At 46.6% G+C, this 19720-nt stretch overlaps 1 protein-coding gene across 1 annotated transcript in view; it reads right to left on the bottom strand.

Annotated features, from left to right (window-relative positions):
• The window catches only part of UNC13A (unc-13 homolog A), a 166213-nt gene that overhangs the window by 77570 nt on the left and 68923 nt on the right, over positions 1-19720 (bottom strand). Inside the window, exons 15-21 of the mRNA XM_063147208.1 lie at positions 18007-18078; positions 15502-15721; positions 13565-13792; positions 10340-10481; positions 8037-8206; positions 5133-5248; positions 3444-3607 (exon numbers count right to left, since the gene is read on the bottom strand). Coding sequence (XP_063003278.1) covers positions 3444-3607; positions 5133-5248; positions 8037-8206; positions 10340-10481; positions 13565-13792; positions 15502-15721; positions 18007-18078 — 1112 coding nt within the window. The remainder of the gene's footprint in view (positions 1-3443; positions 3608-5132; positions 5249-8036; positions 8207-10339; positions 10482-13564; positions 13793-15501; positions 15722-18006; positions 18079-19720) is intronic.

The following is a 19720-nucleotide window of genomic DNA, read 5'->3' as shown; positions in this document are numbered from 1 at the left end:
GGCTAACAAACTGAGACTCAATCCAGACAAGACGGAGGTACTGTTAGCGGGTGGTTCATCTGTCCGGCGAGGTGATGTTTGCCCTGTCCTGGATGGAGTTGCACTCTCCCTAAAGGATCGGGTCCGTAGTTTGGGGGTGCTCATGGATCCAGAACTGTCACTTGAGGCACAGGTGAACTCAGTGGCAAAGAGCACCTTTTATCAGCTTAGGTTGATATACCAACTGCGTCCTTATCTGGACGGAGATAGCCTAGCTACAGTGATCCATGCTCTGATAACCTCTCGTTTGGATTACTGCAATGCGTTATACGTGGGGCTGCCTTTGAAAACGGTCTGGAAACTTCGACTGGTACAAAACAGGGCAGCACGTTTACTAACAGGGACTGGCCGACGAGACCACATCACGCCAGTCCTTTTCCAGCTTCATTGGCTGCCAGTCCAGGTCCGGGCCCGATTCAAAGTGCTGGTATTAACATTCAAAACCCTAAACGTCTTGAGACCAGGCTATCTGAAGGAACACCTCCTCCCATATGTGCCTAAGTTCATCCTCAGGGGTCCTTCTCCATGAGCCCCTTCCAAAGGAAGTGAGGCAGGTGGCTACCAGAAGGAGGGCCTTCTCTGCTGTGGCACCCCGGCTGTGGAATGAGCTCCCTAAGGAGGTTCGCTTGGCACCTACATTCTATGCTTTTAGATGCCAGGTGAAGACCTTTTTATTCTCCCAGCGTTTTAACAGTCTATAAATAAATTTTAACTTGGTGTTTTAAATTTGTAATTTTGCATTGCTGCTGTTTTTATCTGGTTGAGCTTTTATATTGTATTTTATATTATGGTTTTATGCAGTTGTTTTATACTTTGAATGTTTTTAATTTTTGTGAACCACCCAGAGAGTTCCGGCTATTGGGCGGTATAGAAATAAATAAATAAATAAAATTTACATGAACAGGGATGACTCCAGGATGATCCCGGGATAAACCTTAGGTGTAGCTAAGTCCTCTGACTGGCCCAAAGTCACCCAGTGGGTTTCCATGGCCGAATGGGGACTAGAACCCGGATCTCCCGACTCCCAGACCAACATCTTTGCCGCTACATCACACTGGCTTCACTCTTCCCTAACTTCCCTTTAAACTTTAATTATTTAAATTGATTCCAAAATTGCAACTAGCTCCAACTTTCCGTTAAGTTGAAACTCTCCCTGTTCCCTGCTCTCTGTAGTGACTCTGGCAAGATAGTTTATCTGCCTCGTCCCATCTGCAGTATATTTATTTAAAACATTTATATTCCATTTGTCCCCCCTCCCCAAAAAAAGCTCAAGGCAGCTAAAAACAATAGTAAAAAACATGTTAATAATTTGAAAAGATCAGTTCCAAAACTATAAACCAGCAAGGTGGGTGTGGGTGTGGGTACGGGACCATAATACACCAACAGCAGTAGTAGAAGTTGTGAAAATCTAAAGACAATTAAAACGAAAACAGTAAAATCACCATCACTAACCATATGCCCTCCAAAAAAAAAAGGAAACATTTGTACTAACTTCTGGAACGCCATTACATGGGAACGGGGATAATAATGTTGACTTACCTTGTATTGTTGCAACAAGTTTTACAACTTGATTACGCACGCAAAATTGAATTTGCAAATGATCATTGACAAAACGTGGTAAAAAAAAGCAATTTTTGATCTATTACCTTATTACGTGTATTGCCATGAGCATAACTGAGGTTTCTCTTATTCACGGGATTTAGACACCTTTAGATAATTAACAACCTCACTGTAATTTATGAGGATGTTACGCAAACATTATCACCCACATTTGTAATATATCGCGACTATCTTATATTTCACGCGTGAGTCTTTGTGGTTGAGTGCTGAGAACCCCAATTGTGGTTTTGCTATTTCAAACACAGCCTTCTATTTTCTCTGCTGTCACACAACAGAACCGTAGCCTTTCTACCAAAAACTGGCACTCAGGGCGGCTTACAAAAACAATTTAAAAGAGATGAAAACATTAAACACATTGAAATACAATGCAAACATAATACCAACATACAATATAAAACAATGAATATTCACAGCTAAAAAGAAATTAACAACAAATTAAACCACGAATCAAGTGAAAACCGAGATATAATTTAAAAGCAGTAAAAACAATTAAAACAGTTGGTGAATTTAACCATTAAAGGCTTTGTTAAAAAGACGTGTTTTCACTTGGCGCCAGAAGAAAATCAGCGTTGGCACAAGTCGGGGCTCCAAGGGAAGGGTGTTCCACAGTCGGGATGCCACCACAGAGAAAGCCCTGTCCCATGTTCCACCATAGCGTATGTGTTGGTGGGAGGGAGAGAGGTGGGGAGGGGAGGGGTGGGGAGAGGACAAAGGACTCTCAAACCTCAGCCCTGTAACCGAAAAAGGAGGGTGAGGAATATACTGAATAGGAAGGCGGAGAGGCAACAATCACCTCCATAGTGTAGGGGAGAAAGAACCAATTTGGGCCCATGCGTTTAAAAGATTTGTGAGCCATCTTTTAGAATGAACCTATATCTATTCAAATCATAGAATCATAGAATAGCAGAGTTGGAAGGGACCTACAAGGCCATCGAGTCCAACCCCCTGCTCAATGCAGGAATCCACCCTAAAGCATCCCTGACAGATGGTTGTCCAGCTGCCTCTTGAAGGCCTCTAGTGTGGGAGAGCCCACAACCTCTCTAGGTAACTGGTTCCATTGTCGTACTGCTCTAACAATCAGGAAGTTTTTCCTGATGTCCAGCTGTCCAGCAGGGGGTTGGACTCGATGGCCTTATAGGCCCCTTCCAATTTTACTCTTCCTGCATTGAGCAGGGGGTTGGACTCGATGGCCTTGTAGGCCCCTTCCAACTCTGCTATTCTATGATTCTATGATTCTTCTATGATTCTATGATTCTAAGCTGGAGTGTGTTCAGAGGAGGGCAACCAGGATGATCAGGGGTCTGGAAACAAAGCCCTATGAGGAGAGACTGAAACAACTGGGCAGGTTTAGCCTGGAGAAGAGAAGATGGAGGGGAGACATGAGAACACTCTTCAAATACTTAAAAGGTTGCCACACAGAGGAGAACCAGGATCTCTTCTCGATCCTCCCAGAGTGCAGGACATGGAATAATGGGCTCAAGTGACAAGAAGCCATATTGCGGCTGGACATCAGGAAAAACTGCCTGACCGTTAGAGAAGCACGACAGTGGAACCAGTGACCTAGGGAGGTTGTGGGCTCTCCCACACTAGATGCCTTCAAGAGGCAGCTGGACGACCATCTGTCAGGGATGCTTTAGGGTGGATTCCTGCATTGGGCAGGGGGTTGGACTCAATGGCCTTGTAGGCCCCTTCCAACTCTGCTGTTCTATGATTCTATGGACTCAGAAGATGAACGTAATGCAAAGGCCACCTCTATCTTGGAGATATTTTCCGCAGACACTCACGTCATCGCCTGATATATGGACTCCACTCCATATCTCATAGCAAACTCATCCACAATCTCCTGGGCTGTTTCGTCGAAGTACACTTTCCAAGCGTCGTCTCCTTTGGCATCTGGGATTTTTACCACACCGTTGTTTTGGATGTCCGTCACAAAATGGAAGAGGTTCTAAAACAACATTTAGAGGGGAATATTTTTTAGAACAGCTGCTGCTGCTGATGATTTACGTTTATATCCCGCCCCACAGCCGAAGCTCTCTGGGCGGTTTACAAAAGTTAAAGATAGTGAACATTAAAAAGAAATACACAAAATTAAAAACCACAAAAAGCATAAAGTACAAACAAAAGCAGACAATATCCATTTAAAAACAACTATTCTGGGTTCAGTTAAAAAACTCAGTGTATGCCGTTAAATGCCTGGGAGAAGAGAAAAGTCCTAACCTGGCGCTGAAAAGATAACAATGGTGCCAGGCGAGCCTCATTGAGGAGAGTGTTGCATAATTGAGGGGCCACCACTGAAAAGGCCCTCTCCTTTGTTGCCATTCTCCGAGCTTCTGTCGGGGTAGGCACCTGGAGGAGGACCTTAGATGTTGACCCTAGTGTACAGGTAGGTTCATGTCGGGAGAGGCGTTCAGTCAGGTATTGTGGTCCCAAGCCATGTAAGGCTTTATGGGTTAAATTCGCAAATGAGTCTCACAGATGGAGAAGAGTGCTCCAAGTCAAGAACAGAGGTCTTAGCTAGACAGGGCTTTATCATGGGACGAACCCTGGGATCGTCCCTGTGCGTCCACATGACGCACAGGGCATCCCGGGATCAGAGAGGGATCATCCCTCCCTGATCCTGGGATAGAGCCCTACACTTTGGGCCTGGTTTTTCCGCGGTCTCCGGCTGAACCCAAGACCGCAGAACGTGTCGCCCATTGTGGCCCATGGAACACTGTGGCCTGTTGCCGCAGGTTGACCCGGCTCCACACGATTCCTCAGGAGCGCTGCGTCCATCGTGGGCAGGGTGGGGGGAGAGGTGAAATTAAAGTATTTTTTAAAAAACACTTCCCTTTCGGCGCTTGTGCGCTCGTCGCTTTAAAAGAAAATGGCGGCCGTGATGCCTCGCCTCCTGAGGTTGTCGCGCCTCGCGTGTAAACGGAGGAGGGATCTCGCGATAATCACGTCGTGGGATCTTCCCTCCTCTGTCCTGGATTAAAAGTAGGTCTAGCTAAGGCCAGAGTCTGTAAATAGTGATGTCAAATGACATTTGTTATTATCCAGCTAAATATAAGAACTTCTGCAGGATCATAATGCTTGACTGTGTTACAAGTTGAGCATCATGTCTGCAAGAAGTCTTCTCTGCTTTGGAACTGAAGCCAAAGTTCCCAGGCCCTCTGGCACCCAATGTGCTGCCATTTCAGTGCTCCAGACACCTGAGATAAATGGAAACCTTGCAGAGAGAACTCTCCGTTGGTGCTGTCACTGGTGCTTTTAGGGAAAGGATAGAACATGTGTGGGAAGGCTGGGAGGCTGAGAAGGTTGGGGGACAGGTTCAGGTCATGTCTGCAGCTTCCAAATCGTACGACAGGCTTATAAAAAAAAAACCCAATCCAACTTCACACATCACTACGAGTGCGTGTGCGTGTTTGTGACGGGGTGTGCGATACAGACCGCAAAGCGATACCGCTACCGGCTTGTGCCCCGCTCACCTCGTGGAGGCAGGTGTACTGCACATGGTACGGCGCCACTTTCTCCTCCCCTTTGATCTCCACGCTGATGTGCAACCGGATAGCGCCAGAAACAGCTGATTTGTCCGTCCGCTTGTCTGAAATTGCACGGGGATGGGGGGGGGGAAGCAGAATAGAAAAGAGAGCATATGTAGTCACGTTTCATTATGTTAGGAGGGAGAGCGGGAGTTATTTCTTTCCCAAGGCTGAAAACTGTAATACAGAGGTGCAGAACCTTAAGCCCAGGAGGGGAAAAGTCTGGCCCTTCTAGGGTCCCAGTCTGCCCCTCCAACGTTCTCCAGGTGGCCCCACCTCTTTCCTCTGACCACAATCCTTTATGCAATTCTCTCCCCCCCATTCTAAACAGTTGAAATGCTTCTCCCTAAGGTTTCTCCATTATGGGAGAATTGGAGTGCTTGCTTTCAAAGGAGAACCTGGACATAGTGGGCATTACAGTAAACCTGGTAGAATGGAGAGAACCAGTGGGATACAGATTCCTTAACCTCAAAAGTGGCATACCTGTCCCCGTCCACACAGTAGTCCAAAAGGTCTAGATCAGGTCAGTTTACATTGGAATTGGTATTGGAATTCACAAAGATTGGATTCATAGAATCATAGAATCATAGAATAGCAGAGTTGGAAGGGGCCTACAAGGCCATCGAGTCCAACCCCCTGCTCAATGCAGGAATCCACCCTAAAGCATCCCTGACAGAGGGTTGTCCAGCTGCCTCTTGAATGCCTCTAGTGTGGGAGAGCCCACCACCTCCCTAGGTAACTGATTCCACCGTCGCACTGCTCTAACAGTCAGGAAGTTTTTCCTGATGTCCAGCCGGAAGGCTGAGCGAAGGAAGATTGATGCTTTTGAACTGTGGTGTTGGAGGAAAATTCTGAGAGCGCCTTGGACTGCAAGAAGATCAAACCAGTCCATACTCCAGGAAATAAAGCCAGACTGCTCACTTGAGGGAATGGTATTAAAGGCAAAACTGAAGTACTTTGGCCCCATAATGAGAAGACAGGATACCCTGGAGAAGAGGCTGATGCTAGGGAAAGTGGAAGGCAAAAGGAAGAGGGGCCGACCAAGGGCAAGACGGATGGATGATGTTCTGGAGGTGACGGACTTGACCTTGGGGGAGCTGGGGGTGGCAACGGCCGACAGAAAGCTCTGGCATGGGCTGGTCCATGAAGTCACGAAGAGTCGGAAGCGACTGAACGAATAAACAACAAAGGGCCAATAAACTGAAGCTGAATCCTGACAAGACGGAAGCTCTGTGGATTAGTGGTTCCCGAGTCCGGGAATTGGGTAAGCGACCTGTTCTGGATGAGGTGGCGCTCCCTCTGAAGGAGCAGGTACGTGGCTTGGGAGTACTCCTAGATCCATCACTGTCACTGGAGGCCCTGGTAGACTCCGTGGGGTCAGCTTCGGCTGATCCGCCCGCTGTGGCCTTTCCTGGACAGGGACAACCTAGCCACAGTAGTGCATGCACTGGTAACTTCCCGATTAGACTACTGCAATGCACTCCACGTGGGGCTGCCCTTGAAGACGACGCAGAAGTTGTAGCTAGTACAAAATGCAGCAGCTAGGCTGCTGGCGGGTATATCTTATGGAGCTCACATAACACCGGTCAAAGGAACTGCACTGGCTGCCTATACGCTTCCGGTCGGAATTCAAGGTGCTGGTAATGACATTTAAAGCCCTAAACGGCTTGGGACCTCGATACTTGAGAGAGCGCCTCTCCTTATATAGGCCTGCCGGAGACCTTAGATCTGTTGGAGGAGCCGTTCTCCGCATCCCACCAATGCAACATATACGTTATGATGGGACAAGGGAGAGGGCTTTCTCTGTGGTGGCCCCCCGACTGCGGAATGCCCTCCCCTTGGAGGCCCGATCGGTGCCAACATGGATTTCATTTCGATGCCAAGTGAAAACATGGCTTCTTAACAAAGCCTTTGATGGTTAAACTCACTGGCACATCGTTTTAACTGTTTTAACTGCATCTATTGCTTTTAAATTATATATCGGTTTTAACTTGCATCACGGTTTAATTTTTTAACTGTGTATATTTATTGTTTTATACTGTATGTTTTTATCTGTACGCCGCCCTGAGATCTTAGTGATATAGGACGGGATATAAATATTTTAAATAAATAAATACATGTGTGATTTACCGTGACTTTTGGATCAACATCTGAGTTTGCACCGTTGGGGGGAGTTAAATCGCATTTTGACATGTGGGCGGAGCTTTGAGGGTAGGACAAAGTGATTGGCTGATTTCCGGCTGCCTCGTTCCTTCGTGCTGTTTTCAGTTTGAAATCTATGATTCTGCGGAGCTCCACAGATCGAGGTTATTAAAACAAACACGGGGGAACGGGCAGCCAGAGGGAAGAGATGTGTACAGTCCCCCTCTGGCATCCTCCTCTGCTGCCTCGTTCCTTTCCCCCCTCCCGATTTGTCTCTTCTATGAATCTGCAGAGCTCCACAGATAAAATTATAGCTCCCCTCGTCTCTCCTCCATATCATCGTACCATCGTATATGTGTATATGCGCATGTGCGCATTAATAACTGCACTACAAAAAAAAATTTCAGGATATAAATCGCTGTTGCTGCTGCAGTGTGACACTCTTTACCTAGATTCCAATCAATGAAAATTTGGGTTTATATTCAATGAGGAGCAATCCTGTTGTTGTACAGACGGGGGTCTTGACACTAGCATGGGGACTCTGCCTAACTCCTAATATCTTGACTTTTGGCTTTCTCTAGATACCTTGACTTCTGACTTTCTTGGGCTTTGCTTATAGGGATGTTCAGCTCCCCAGGCCCAGAATTGGAGATCCCAAAGTCTGGCCCTGCTGAAATTGGGTGATCCCTTGTGTTTGGAATTCCTTACCGAGGTTGTACCAGACATCCATCTCTCCACTCAGCGTCCGCACCTCGATGATTGTCTGGCCAAGGAAGTCATCAGATTCTCTCTTAAAGCGCTGCTTCACCCTAGATTTGATGTCATCATCTTCATCCCATACCCGAACCTTGATTCGATCAGAGGAGTTATGGCATTCGCTAATGATGAAGGAAGGAGACAGTGTCATGAACAAGAACTGTTTGATATAACCCCAACTATGAACAGTAACCAATTCACTAACTTAAAGTGAGTGGTGCAGGCTGCAGAGGTGTGCTGACACTTAGGATATGACGCACAGGGTATCCTGGGAGCAGGAAGGGATGGTCTCTCTTTTGGCCTGGGATATCACCCTACCCTTTTTTCCTGCTTTTTCAGCTGTCTCAGGATGATACCGAGACCACAGAACATATGGCCTGGCATCACAGGTTGTCCTGGCTCCTCGTGAGTAACCAGGACATGTTCAGAAGACACTTTAAACCATGGCTTTAACCACAGTGAATAGGGTTTTTTGCTTTATTCACTGTGGTTAAAGACGTGGTTTAAGGTGTCTTCTGAACACAGCCTGGCTTTCTGGCTTAACCACCCTGGTTAAAGCCATGGTTTAAGGTGTCTTCTGAACACAGCCTGGCTTTCTGGCTTAACCACCATGGTTAAAGCCATGGTTTAAGGTGTCTTCTGAACACAGCCTAGCTTTCTGGCTTAATCACCATGGTTAAAGCCATGGTTTAAGGTGTCTTCTGAACAAAGCCTGGCTTTCTGGCTTAACCACCATGGTTAAGTGTCTTCTGAACAGGGCCAGTATAATTTCTAGGTTTATAATGGAGGAACCTTCCCCTCCCTGATTGTGCCCCTTTAATTAATCCTCCCACCACCCACAAGACCCCTTGAAAGCTACTAAACTGGAATTAAGGAAGAGTAGAATCTAAGAGCTAAACAAACCATGTCAAACAATAAAGGAATAGAAAGGGGGGAAATCACTTGATCCCTATTCTGCAGGCACTGAGCCCATTCAATGCTGCTTGGATCCAGGGATTATTTTTTAGTACGCAGTTGGACACAAAATGTGCAGTTAGGAAAAAAATGTGCAGTTGGAAATCTGATAACATGCAGTTGAAAAAAGTGGTGAAAAAGATAAGACATATGTTATGTGTATGTATGTATGTATGTATGTATTTATTAAGAACTTAACAATAGACAAAGTCAGGGATGGCACATAACTCAAATTATATAAGGATGCAGGTGAATGAGCCCTTGACGGTGGGATTGATGTTGTTGGGTCCTGTGACAGTGTTGCCTGAATAGATGTGGGGGCAGAATTGGCCCTTGGGTCTATTGCATGGTCCGGTCCCTCTGTCTGTGTCTCTGTCCTGTGTACTAGGGTGACCATATGACTGGTTTTCCCCGGACAAGTCTGGAAATGGGGCTGGTTAGCATCTGCTTCAGGTTGGGAGGTTGTCTGTAGGCCAGGACTGTTCTGCCTCCCATGGCTTGTGAGAGAGAAGTGTCTGTGCTGATGATGGGTTGGAGTTCGCTGATGATGCATTGCAGTGGTTTCAATTGGGGGCTGTAAGTGACAACCAGTGGTGTACTTCTCTTGGTCTGTTGTCCTTCCTGGGTATCTATATGGTCCTGTCAATCTGTCTTTAAGTTTAAGGTGCTTGTTGGTGATCATCTGTTCAGTCATGAAATAGAAATAATGTGTTTGGTTTGGGGCATGTGTGTGTATGTTTTTGACAGATCATTTGTGCAGTTGGAAAATTTGCTTTAACCCTCACCCCTCTGCTTGGATCCTATCAAGAAAGCTTCCCAGTATACCAACTGGTTGTGTGAATTAGTTCTTGGAAAGAGTTGGGGGTAGCGGGTCAGGGGACAGAAATGGCATAAACACATATGACCAATTATCAGGAATTCCAACAGGAACACAACTGCGTAACAATTTTAACAATACAATCCAACAGTAGTGATATACAATACAAATTAATGACTTCTATTTTACAGTACTATCAATTCAAATATACAAAATTGTGAAGATGACAAAACAAGGCAAATAGTTGCTTCTTATGATGCCTTGTTTTGCCATCTTCACAATTTTGTATATTTTAATTGTTCTACTTGATAGTACTGTAAAATAGAAGTCATTAATTTGCATTGTATATCACTACTGTTGGATTGTATTGTTAAAATTGTTACACAGTTGGCATTCCTGATAATTGGTTATTATCAACGGCAGTGTGTTTTGGTATAAACACATATGAGACATACTAGAAATGGGAATCTTAACATTTACTTACAAGTGGAAGTTCTCCTCCCAGACTGGGTTCAAATTGCCATAGATTGTTTTCGTTCTCTTTTTGGTCTTTCCAACTTGCACAGTAACATAAGGGTCGCTGGAGCCCGTTTTATCCTTTGCCTGCAAGCCTTGCGCACAAACAACTGTCATACAAACACACAATTCACACACACACAGATGTGCAGTTTTGATACATGTGCACACACATAACCAGCACCACCAGAGAAAATTCCCACACACAGACATGAACAGAGAAAGCAAATGAAAACAGGAGTGAGCGTCAGATAATAGACAGGGAAAAAAGTTTAGCTTTTTTCTTTTCTTTTCCAAGTCACTGGGCCAAAATGACTCCTCCAATTTTTGCAGCTCCATTTGCAAGCTACAAAATTGGGGGGCTTGTCAACTATTGAGGAGATGATTTTCAGGGTGGGAACTCATCAGAGCTACCAGCACTCCTGATTGGATGACACCTGCCCAAATGCACCATTCTAAAGGGGAAAATCGCAGATGTGGCTGCCATTTTGGGGGTAGCACCCCCCCACCCCAAACAAAATGCCTCTTGGGGGGAATCCGCACGTTGTACCGAGATCGCTTCTAAGCAACCCCAGTGCGGCGTGAAAGCGATCGTGTAACTTGCCTTTGGAAGAGCCGATGAAGAGACGTCTTTGCCGCCACCCGCCGCCACCCACAGACCTCCTCGCTGACCAGCGAGGAGAGCTCGGCTGAAGAAGGCGGGGTTGAGAGCGGAAGAAGCTCTCCACCCCGCCTTCTTCTCCCGAGCTCTCCGTCCCAGCCGGCGAGGAGGTCTGTGGGTGGCGGCGGTGGTGGCGGGAAGGACGTCTCTTCGTTGGCTCTTCCAAAGGCAAGTTACACGATCGCTTTCACGCCGCACTGGGGTCGCTTAGAAGCGATCTCGGCACGACGTGCGGATTCCCCCTTGGAATAGGGTATGAAGGGGCCACCAATTAAAGTTGTGAGAGAGCAGCCATGATTTTCGCAACACCCTGAAAGTCACAGACTGCCCCCCCCACCCCAACATATGATAGGGTAGAAGCTATTTCACCTCCTCTTGTACCTTAACTCCTCCAAATTTGGATCAAAACGTTGACAGTTGAAATGATTGACCCATCTTTAATTTATATTCCCTGTTCCCACATGCAATTGAAGAGATTGTAAGCATGTATCAAGGCTTTTTATCACTTCAGACTGCAGGGAGGGGTTGTCACAGGATAGAAAATGCCTCCTTATATTCCTCCCTATAAAAACAAAATCTCTTTACACAGAAACTTACCATGACGGGGAGATACCCTAGCCTTTCCCTTAACATAGAATCACAGAATTGAAAGGGATCTTGGAGATCCCTTAGTCCAATTCCCTGCTTGCATTGGAGTCTTTAATCTTCCTGGTAGTGGTTGTTTTGATTAAAAATATCTCAAGGAAACATTAATATTACGGAATATTACTACAGAATATTAACATGGATTCAAAACAGATCTCAGCAGGTGCAGTGCACAAATTGGCAGGATACATTATGTCCCTGGTGCACATTCATGTATGCATGTGCACCAGGGACATAGGCCTTAGCTAGACCTAAGGTTTATCCTGGGATCATCCCGGAGTCATCCCTGCCTGCTCCCGGGATATCCTGTGTGACATTTACATGAACAGGGATGACCCCGGGACGATCCCTGGATGAACCTTAGGTCTAGCTAAGGTCATAATGTATCACACTTTCAGAGAGATGTAACTTTCAAAGGCCCTGAAGAACTACAACTCAAGCATCTCAGAGTACTTGGAATATCTCCAAAGGCAAAACCAGGTGTCAGTGATTCACCCAAAACCACAGAGTTATCAGGAAATTCAGAGAGAACATACTAAGATCATGGCAGAGGTTTCACCTCCCCCAAAGTTTGCCTCAAATTTCAACACCCCCTCGCCTCTGCAAAATTCAGTGGAAGCAACGTCATAGAGATGTTCAAAACTGTCCCTGAGAAATGTCAGCACATCTCATCTGAATTTAATTTCACTTCTGGCAAGATTCCTACATGTATTTTGCCTGTACAGGAACTCCCGTATCAGATGTATACATGTTTTGCAGCCCAGGCCTAAGAAGGGTTTTGTGTGAATTGCCCCGTTTAGACAACACGCTAAACATTGTGTGGATCTACACTTCTGCTTATATCGATTTTTTGAGCCCTTGTAACGTTGTAACTTGTATCGCTACCTTGTATACCGTTGCTCAGTAGCGTCACTGACCTTTTCTTGTAACGTTGTTGCGGAACACACTGTTCGTTGCCCCGTGGTCTGTGTTGTTTCTTCTTCTCATTTCTGTGATCCTTGCAATTCCCAGACTGTCCTTTCTCTGCGCCTCCCACTTCCTTGTTTTTGTATTTTCCGCGCCTCTCTAGCTAACATTCCTTTATGCGCATGCTCTTAATTTCAAATCTTTGTGGCGGGAGTTCTTCAGAGAGAGTGGTTTGTGGATTGTCGGAGTTGTCTTGTCTCTTGAGGAAAGTGTAGGGATGCCTGGTGAACGGAATGTGTTAAATCTTTCTCATTTTTTAAACATTATTTCCGTGGCATTACATGCAACCTACCTGGGGTAAAAACTTTTTTTAAAAAATTCTTTTTATTAAAGGATGCGCATATACGCATAATTTAATTTATTTTAAAAAATTAAATTAAGGATGCGCATATGTGCATCCTTTAATATTTTTTTTTTAAAAAAAGTTTTTACCCGAGGTAGGTTGCATGTAATGCCACGGAAATAATGTATAAAAAATGAGAAAGATTTAACTCATTCCGTTCACCAGTTCTAACAACGGTTACTGAAGGAGGGTAGAGGAAGTTACATCAGACAGGAAGCCCGGTGAGGGATCATGTGACATTAGTTTCGCAATGCGACACAGAAGACATCTTAACAACGGAGCACATTGAAAGGAGTCTAACGACGCAGAAGTGTTACAACGAAAGGTAAAACGGTACAAAACCTTTCTGTATAACGTTATAAGGAACACATCACATGATCACTGATGTCATCCAGAGCTATCTATAACATTACGGCTACAGTAATGTAAATTCAGCCCCTGCTGCATAATCTCAAAATGGTTAACGGAATGCATTGATCTGAACGCATTCCGTTAACCATTTTGTGGTTAAGCAGCATGGTTTAGTGTGTTGTCTGAACGGGGCCTATGTGTGTAAAAACAGTTTGTTGATGTGGTACCTGTGATGCTAATCTTCGCTGACCACTTTGAGGTGCCATCCAGAACGCTCTGCTTGACGGCCTTCATTTGCTGAGTGTGAGTCGTTTTGGAGACGGCAAAAATCTCTTGGATTAGCTCGAAGATCTCTGGCTTATTACGCTCCCGGATCTTCATACGGTCTTTCAGCACCATGATAATATTCTGCGTACGGTCTTCCGCTCCGTGCTTGGAGCTTTTCTCCGCCGCTCCTGGGCACAGAGGAGAAGCAGAGGCACAAAATTCCCTCTTGTCATTCTATTATTGTCAATTGTTATGATGGCAAATTTCATTCCAGTCATTTAGAAACCCATTTTGGGTATAATTACATTTTAACGGGGTGGGGGGGGGCGGGATTGGATAACATTATGCAATAATAATTCCACTCTAGTTTTTTTTTTTTTTTTTGCTAAGTGTGAGAAAGATAAGAACCCGCCCCCCCATACCCAGCTACAATAAGTTTAATCAGATGACCTAACCAGCAACTTAAGGAAAGAAAGGGGAGAAATGTCCAAACCAGAGAGAGAGAGAGAGAGAGAGAGTACAAAACCTTCAAACAAGCCACAAATTTAGCTCAACCCCCGCACAAATCCACCACTTGTCCTTTTAGAGCAGTATCATGCAAAACTCCCATTTGCTCACTCCTAACCCACAAGCCCCACCCACTGATTCCTTCCATTTTGGCCAAATCATGATCCCCACAGCTTTCTAAATTTAATCCTTAAGATAGACAGGAACCACCACCCCCAAATAATTTGAGTACTAAGCCTAGCACATAAAAATGCCATTTCTTCTAGGGGCCTTTCTAGACGAGGGTTTAGCCCGCTGCGAGGCCCAGGCTCCCTGCTGCGCATGCAGACGACGCACAGGGGATCCCAGGGTCAGGCCAGGCTAAACTCTCCCTTGACCCGGGATAACTGGATCCGATTGTGGCCCGGTTTTTCCACAGCCCTGGGCTGAGCCCGGAGCTGTGGAAGGTCTAGCTAGTTCTGTGGCTTTTCCCGGCTGCTCGCTTACTCGCAAGTAGCTGGGAGAAGCCGCGCACTGGGCACAGCGCTCCATAGGAGCGTTGTGCCCATCGGGCTGGGGGGGCGGAGGGGGCATTGGACATGGCGAGTGGGTGAGCGAGCGGGGGGTGGACATAGTGAGTGGGGGGGGCGAGCGGGGCGAGCAAGGGGGCGGGCGAGCAGGCGAGCAGGGGGCAATCAAGGGGGCGAGTGGGGGGTGAGCGAGGGGCAAGTGAGGGCGTGAGCGGGGAGCGAGTGGGGGCGAGCGGGGGGCATCAGACATTGTGGGGGGAAATCAGGGGCAGGGGGGAGTGGGGAACCCTTTTTTTAAAAAAAATACCTACCTTTTCGTTGGTGCGCTCCTGCGCACATGGCCCCTTTAACTTTTTTTTAAAAATGGAGGACGCGACGGGGCTTTCCTTTCCCCGTTGCGTCTGACGTGTGGAAAGGAGCGATAGCCCGCGATACTTCTAGCGCAGGCTGGCTGCTCCTCCCACACGGATTCTGAGGTAGGTCTAGCAAGGCCCCAAGACACACACACTGCCAACACACAGCCACTCATGCCCTATTAATTACAACAGAAATGAGAACCCTGTGGCCCTCCAGATGTTGCTGCACTTGAACCCCAACCAGCCTCAGAATTGGAGCCCAACAACATCTGGAGGGCCAGAGGTACCCCACTATGGGTTGTAGTTGAATATTTTTTTAATGAAGGAGCTCCTGATTTAGAGCTTCATCACACCAGCGTTATACTGCGCAATCACTGCGAATTGCATGCAAAGGATGCCAATGTTTTCCAGCTTATAATCTGCTTTTCTTGTGAAGTACTCCCAGGCATCCTGCTTTAATTGTGCTATAAAAGCAAAAGACTTCCCCCATTCCCAAACATTCTGAGTGAGTGAGGTGACGCTCACTTTGCAAGCAGTCCGCGTTGAGGAGGTCCTGGCACTTTTCGTGACATTTCACACCGCACTCGGTACATCGCATCCCTTGGCGTGCAATGCCCCAGAGGAGGCCCTCACACTCGTAACAGTAGGTGGGTGTGGTGGCTGTCCACACCTCGAAGTTGTGGGGAGTTGTGCAAGAGATGGGGTAGATTAAGGCTTGGAGGGTCTTCTTGTAAACATGGTTTTTCTGAGGGAGAGAACAAAGGGTACACGCATTAGAACAAGGGGAGTGTTTTAATACCAGGTTAGGCTATTTCCTCTCAAGACCAACATTGCTGAGACACCAGCAGCCTTTGGCTCCTCCTTACTGCCACCTAGTGGCAGCCTTTCCGTCAGGTTACTGGAAGTGTTTCCATCCCAGTGGGTCATGATGAGAACTGTAACTTTAAGAACTAGTATCTGAGCTTGGTTTTTCCTTCTCTCCCCACTGGCCATCCGTTTTTCCTTGTGTGTCGTATGTTTTACATTTTAAGCCTGAAGGCAGGAGTGTCACACTGCTGATATTTGTAAGCCAAGCTGGGAGCCTTTTGACCTAAAGAGCAGGGTAAAGAATGCTTTAAATAAATACATAAACGGCTTGGGGCCAGGCTATCTGAAGGAACGCCTCCTCCCATATGTACCTGCCTGGACCCTAAGGTCATCCGCAGGGGTCCTTCTCTGTGAGCCCCTGCCAAAGGAAGTGAGGCAGGTGGCTACCAGGTGCAGGGCCTTCTCTGCTGTGGCACCCCGGCTGTGGAAGGAGCTTCCTAAGGAGGTTCGCTTGGCACCTACGTTATATGCTTTTAGACGCCAGGTGAAGACCTTTTTATTCTCCCAGCATTTTAACAGCCTAGAAATAAATTTTAACTTGGTGTTTTAAATTTGTAATTTTGCATTGCTGCTGTTTTGATCTGGTTGAGCTTTTACATTGCATTTTACATTATGGTTTTATACTGTTGTTTTATACTTTGAATGTTTTTTAATTTTTGTGAACCGCCCAGAGAGCTCCGGCTATTGGGTGGTATAGAAATGTAATAAATAAATAAATAAATAAATATTGACCAATGTGATTTGCAGCAGGTCATAAGCAGGAAGAGATCTTTGCTGCCACCTAATCCTTTTAACTGGAGAAGCAAAGGGTTGAACTGGTGACTTTCTCCGTGCAAAGAATGGGTTCTACTCCTAAAGGACTAGGTTTTTAGTCTGGGGGTACTCTTAGACCCATTTCTGTCGTTGGAGGCTCAAGTAGCTGCCACGGCTCGGAGTGCCTTTTACCATCTTCGGTTGGTTCGCCAACTACAGCCTCTCCTGGACAGGGATAGCTTGTCCACGGTGGTACAGCCATTGGTAACCTCAAGGTTGGATTACTGCAACGCGCTCTGTGTGGGGCTGCCCTTGACGCTGCTCCGGAAGCTGGAGCTTGTGCAGAATGCTGCAGCTCGGCTGCTGTCTGGAGCTGCCCCTTTCCAGCATGTAACTCCTCAGCTGAGGGAACTGCACTGGCTGCCTATTCGCTACCGGGCCAGGTCGAAGGTTCTTGTACGTGTGTACAAAGTCCTAAACAACTTGGGACCAGGATACCTGAGAGAGCGCCTTCTCCGCTACCAACCTGCCCGGTCACTGAGATCATCCGAGGGCCTGCTCCTGGTGGTTCCACATAGACCCATCCTCTGATTGAAGTCCACCAGGGGAAGAGCCTTCAGCGTGGTGGCCCCCTTCCTGTGAAACTCCCTGCCTCTGGAGGCCAGGCAGGCGCCAACTTTGTACTCCTTTCGGCGCCTCCTGAAAACATCATTATTCCAGGAAGCCTTTCCTTAATGTCCAGCCAGGAATCACTGTATTTGCTTCTTTTAAGATGTTTTAAGTGTTTTATTCTGTTTTGACTTTCTTTTTCTCTTGTACACCGTTCCGAAATTTTCAATGGGGAACGGTATATAAATATGATAAATAAATAAATAAATAAATAAATATAGGCACAGGTGGACTCAGTGGCATGGAGCATCTTTTATCAGCTAGGCTGCTGTTATCAACTACATCCTTCTCTGGACAGAGATAGCCTATCCACAGTTATACATGCTCCGATAACCTCTTGTCTGGATTACTACAATGCATTATGGGAGACTGCCTTGGAAAACGGTCCAGGAACTTCAGCTGGTGCAACATGATCATATTATGCCAGTACGTTTCCATTTGCACTGGCTACCAGTCCATTTCTGGTCCTAATTCAAAGCACTGGTATTAGCATTCAAAGCCCTAAATGGGTCGAAGCAGATTACCTGAACAATGGTCTCTTCCCATATATACCTGCCTGGGATCACCCTCAGCTGTCCTTCTCCAAGAGCACCCACCAAAATAAGCAAGGTAGTTTTGCCCCACATCATCCCTTCCCAATCCAGCTTCAGACTGGACTCAGAAGTGCAACTACTGTCCAAGTTCTACCACTGTAGAACAACTGTCCATATATACATATATAAAGTATGCTGTGACACTTACTAGCTCTTCATTGTTTAAAGTGCTTGATGCAAGTGCTGACGTGATACCGGCTTTCCTGGACTGGACCAAGGACTACGGAAAGGAAAAATAACAAGCAATCAAATCCACAATCCATTGTGGAAGAGAAAAAAAGTGATGAGAAATCTCTCTCTCTCCCTCTCTCTCTCTCTCTCTCTCATTCACCTACAAAGCTTTTCACTGTCTAGCTCTTTCCTATCTTTCCTCTCTCATCTCACACTATTGCCCCGCTCATGCTCTTCGCTCCTCTAATGCCATGTTTCTCACCTGCCCAAGGGTCTCTCCTTCCCTTGCTCGGCTTCGCCCATTTTCTTCGGCTGCCCCTTACGCCTGGAACGCTCTTCCAGAACATTTGAGAACTACAAGTTCAATCGCAGCTTTTAAAGCTCAGCTACAAACTTTTCTTTTTCCTAAAGCTTTTAAAACTTGACTTTGTTCTGACTTTTATATTGTTAGTTTTACTCTACCCTGTGCCTGTTTGGTGCATTCTCTTCCCCTCCTTATTGTTTTATTATGATTTTATTAGAATGTAAGCCTATGCGGCAGGGTCTTGCTATTTTATTGTTTTACTCTGTACAGCACCATGTACATTGATGGTGCTATATAAATAAATAAATAATAATAATAATAACATGCTCTTAGCCAAGGTGGATTCAAAATCTGCCATCACAATCACTTCAAAATCCAGAGGGAATAAGATTCCACCTGATTTAAAAATATATATCCAAAAAGCTCTTGCAAATGTTTTTTCCACATGGCTGGTGCTATTGGGTGGATACCGGACAGGTGAAATCAGAGTACAGTTCCCCATGGGGCGTAAGGACATCAGAAGGGCCCTGATGCTGGATCAGACCAAGGGTCCATCTAGTCCAGCACTCTGTTCACACAGTGGCCAACCAGCCATCGGCCAGGGACCAACAAGGCAGGACATGGTGCAACAGCACCTTCCCTCCCATGTTCCCCAGCAACTGGTGCACACTAGGGGTGTGCTCCGCTCTGTTACGGATCCCCAGATCTGAAGTGGAGCACACCGATCCGGACCTCCAAAGCCTGGTTCCGGAGTGGATTGGGGGAGGTCCGGATCGGCCCGAAGTGGTTCGGAATGGTCTGATTCGGATCGTTCCGAAGCTTCGGAGCCAGGTAACTGGCTCCCCTGTCCGCCGCCGCAGCGGTCCGTGTGGCAGAGCCAGGTAAGTGGGGAAGGGAGAGGGGGGCTTACCTGACTCCATCACCACTGCCATGGTCTGTGTGGCAGCGGAAGGTGGAGCAAGGTAACGGGGGAGGGGGGCTTATTCGGCCCTCATTTTGTCCCCCTTTCCCCACTTACCTGCCTCTGCCATCCACCACAGACACAAGTAAGTGGGGAAGTGGGGCAAAATGGCATCCGAATATCGATCCGGACCTTCTGATCTTGCTCCGGAGCAGATCGGGGGAGGTCCGGATCGACCCGAACCGGTTCGGGTGCATCGGGATCTGAAGTGGTTCAGGGAGGGGGTGCACAACCATAGTGCACACAGGCTTATTGCCTTGGATACTGGAGACAGCACACAACCATCAGGGCTAGTAGCCATGGATAGCCTTCGCCTCCAGGAATTGATCCAACCCCCTTTTAAAGCCATCCAAATTGGTGGCCATCACTCCATCTTGTGGTAGTGAGTTCCATAGTTTAACTATGCGCTGTGTGCACAGTTTAACA

This window comes from Elgaria multicarinata, chromosome 23 (genome assembly GCF_023053635.1).
Source record: "Elgaria multicarinata webbii isolate HBS135686 ecotype San Diego chromosome 23, rElgMul1.1.pri, whole genome shotgun sequence".
NCBI lineage: Eukaryota > Metazoa > Chordata > Lepidosauria > Squamata > Anguidae > Elgaria > Elgaria multicarinata.
This window is presented reverse-complemented; position numbering and strand designations above follow the sequence as displayed.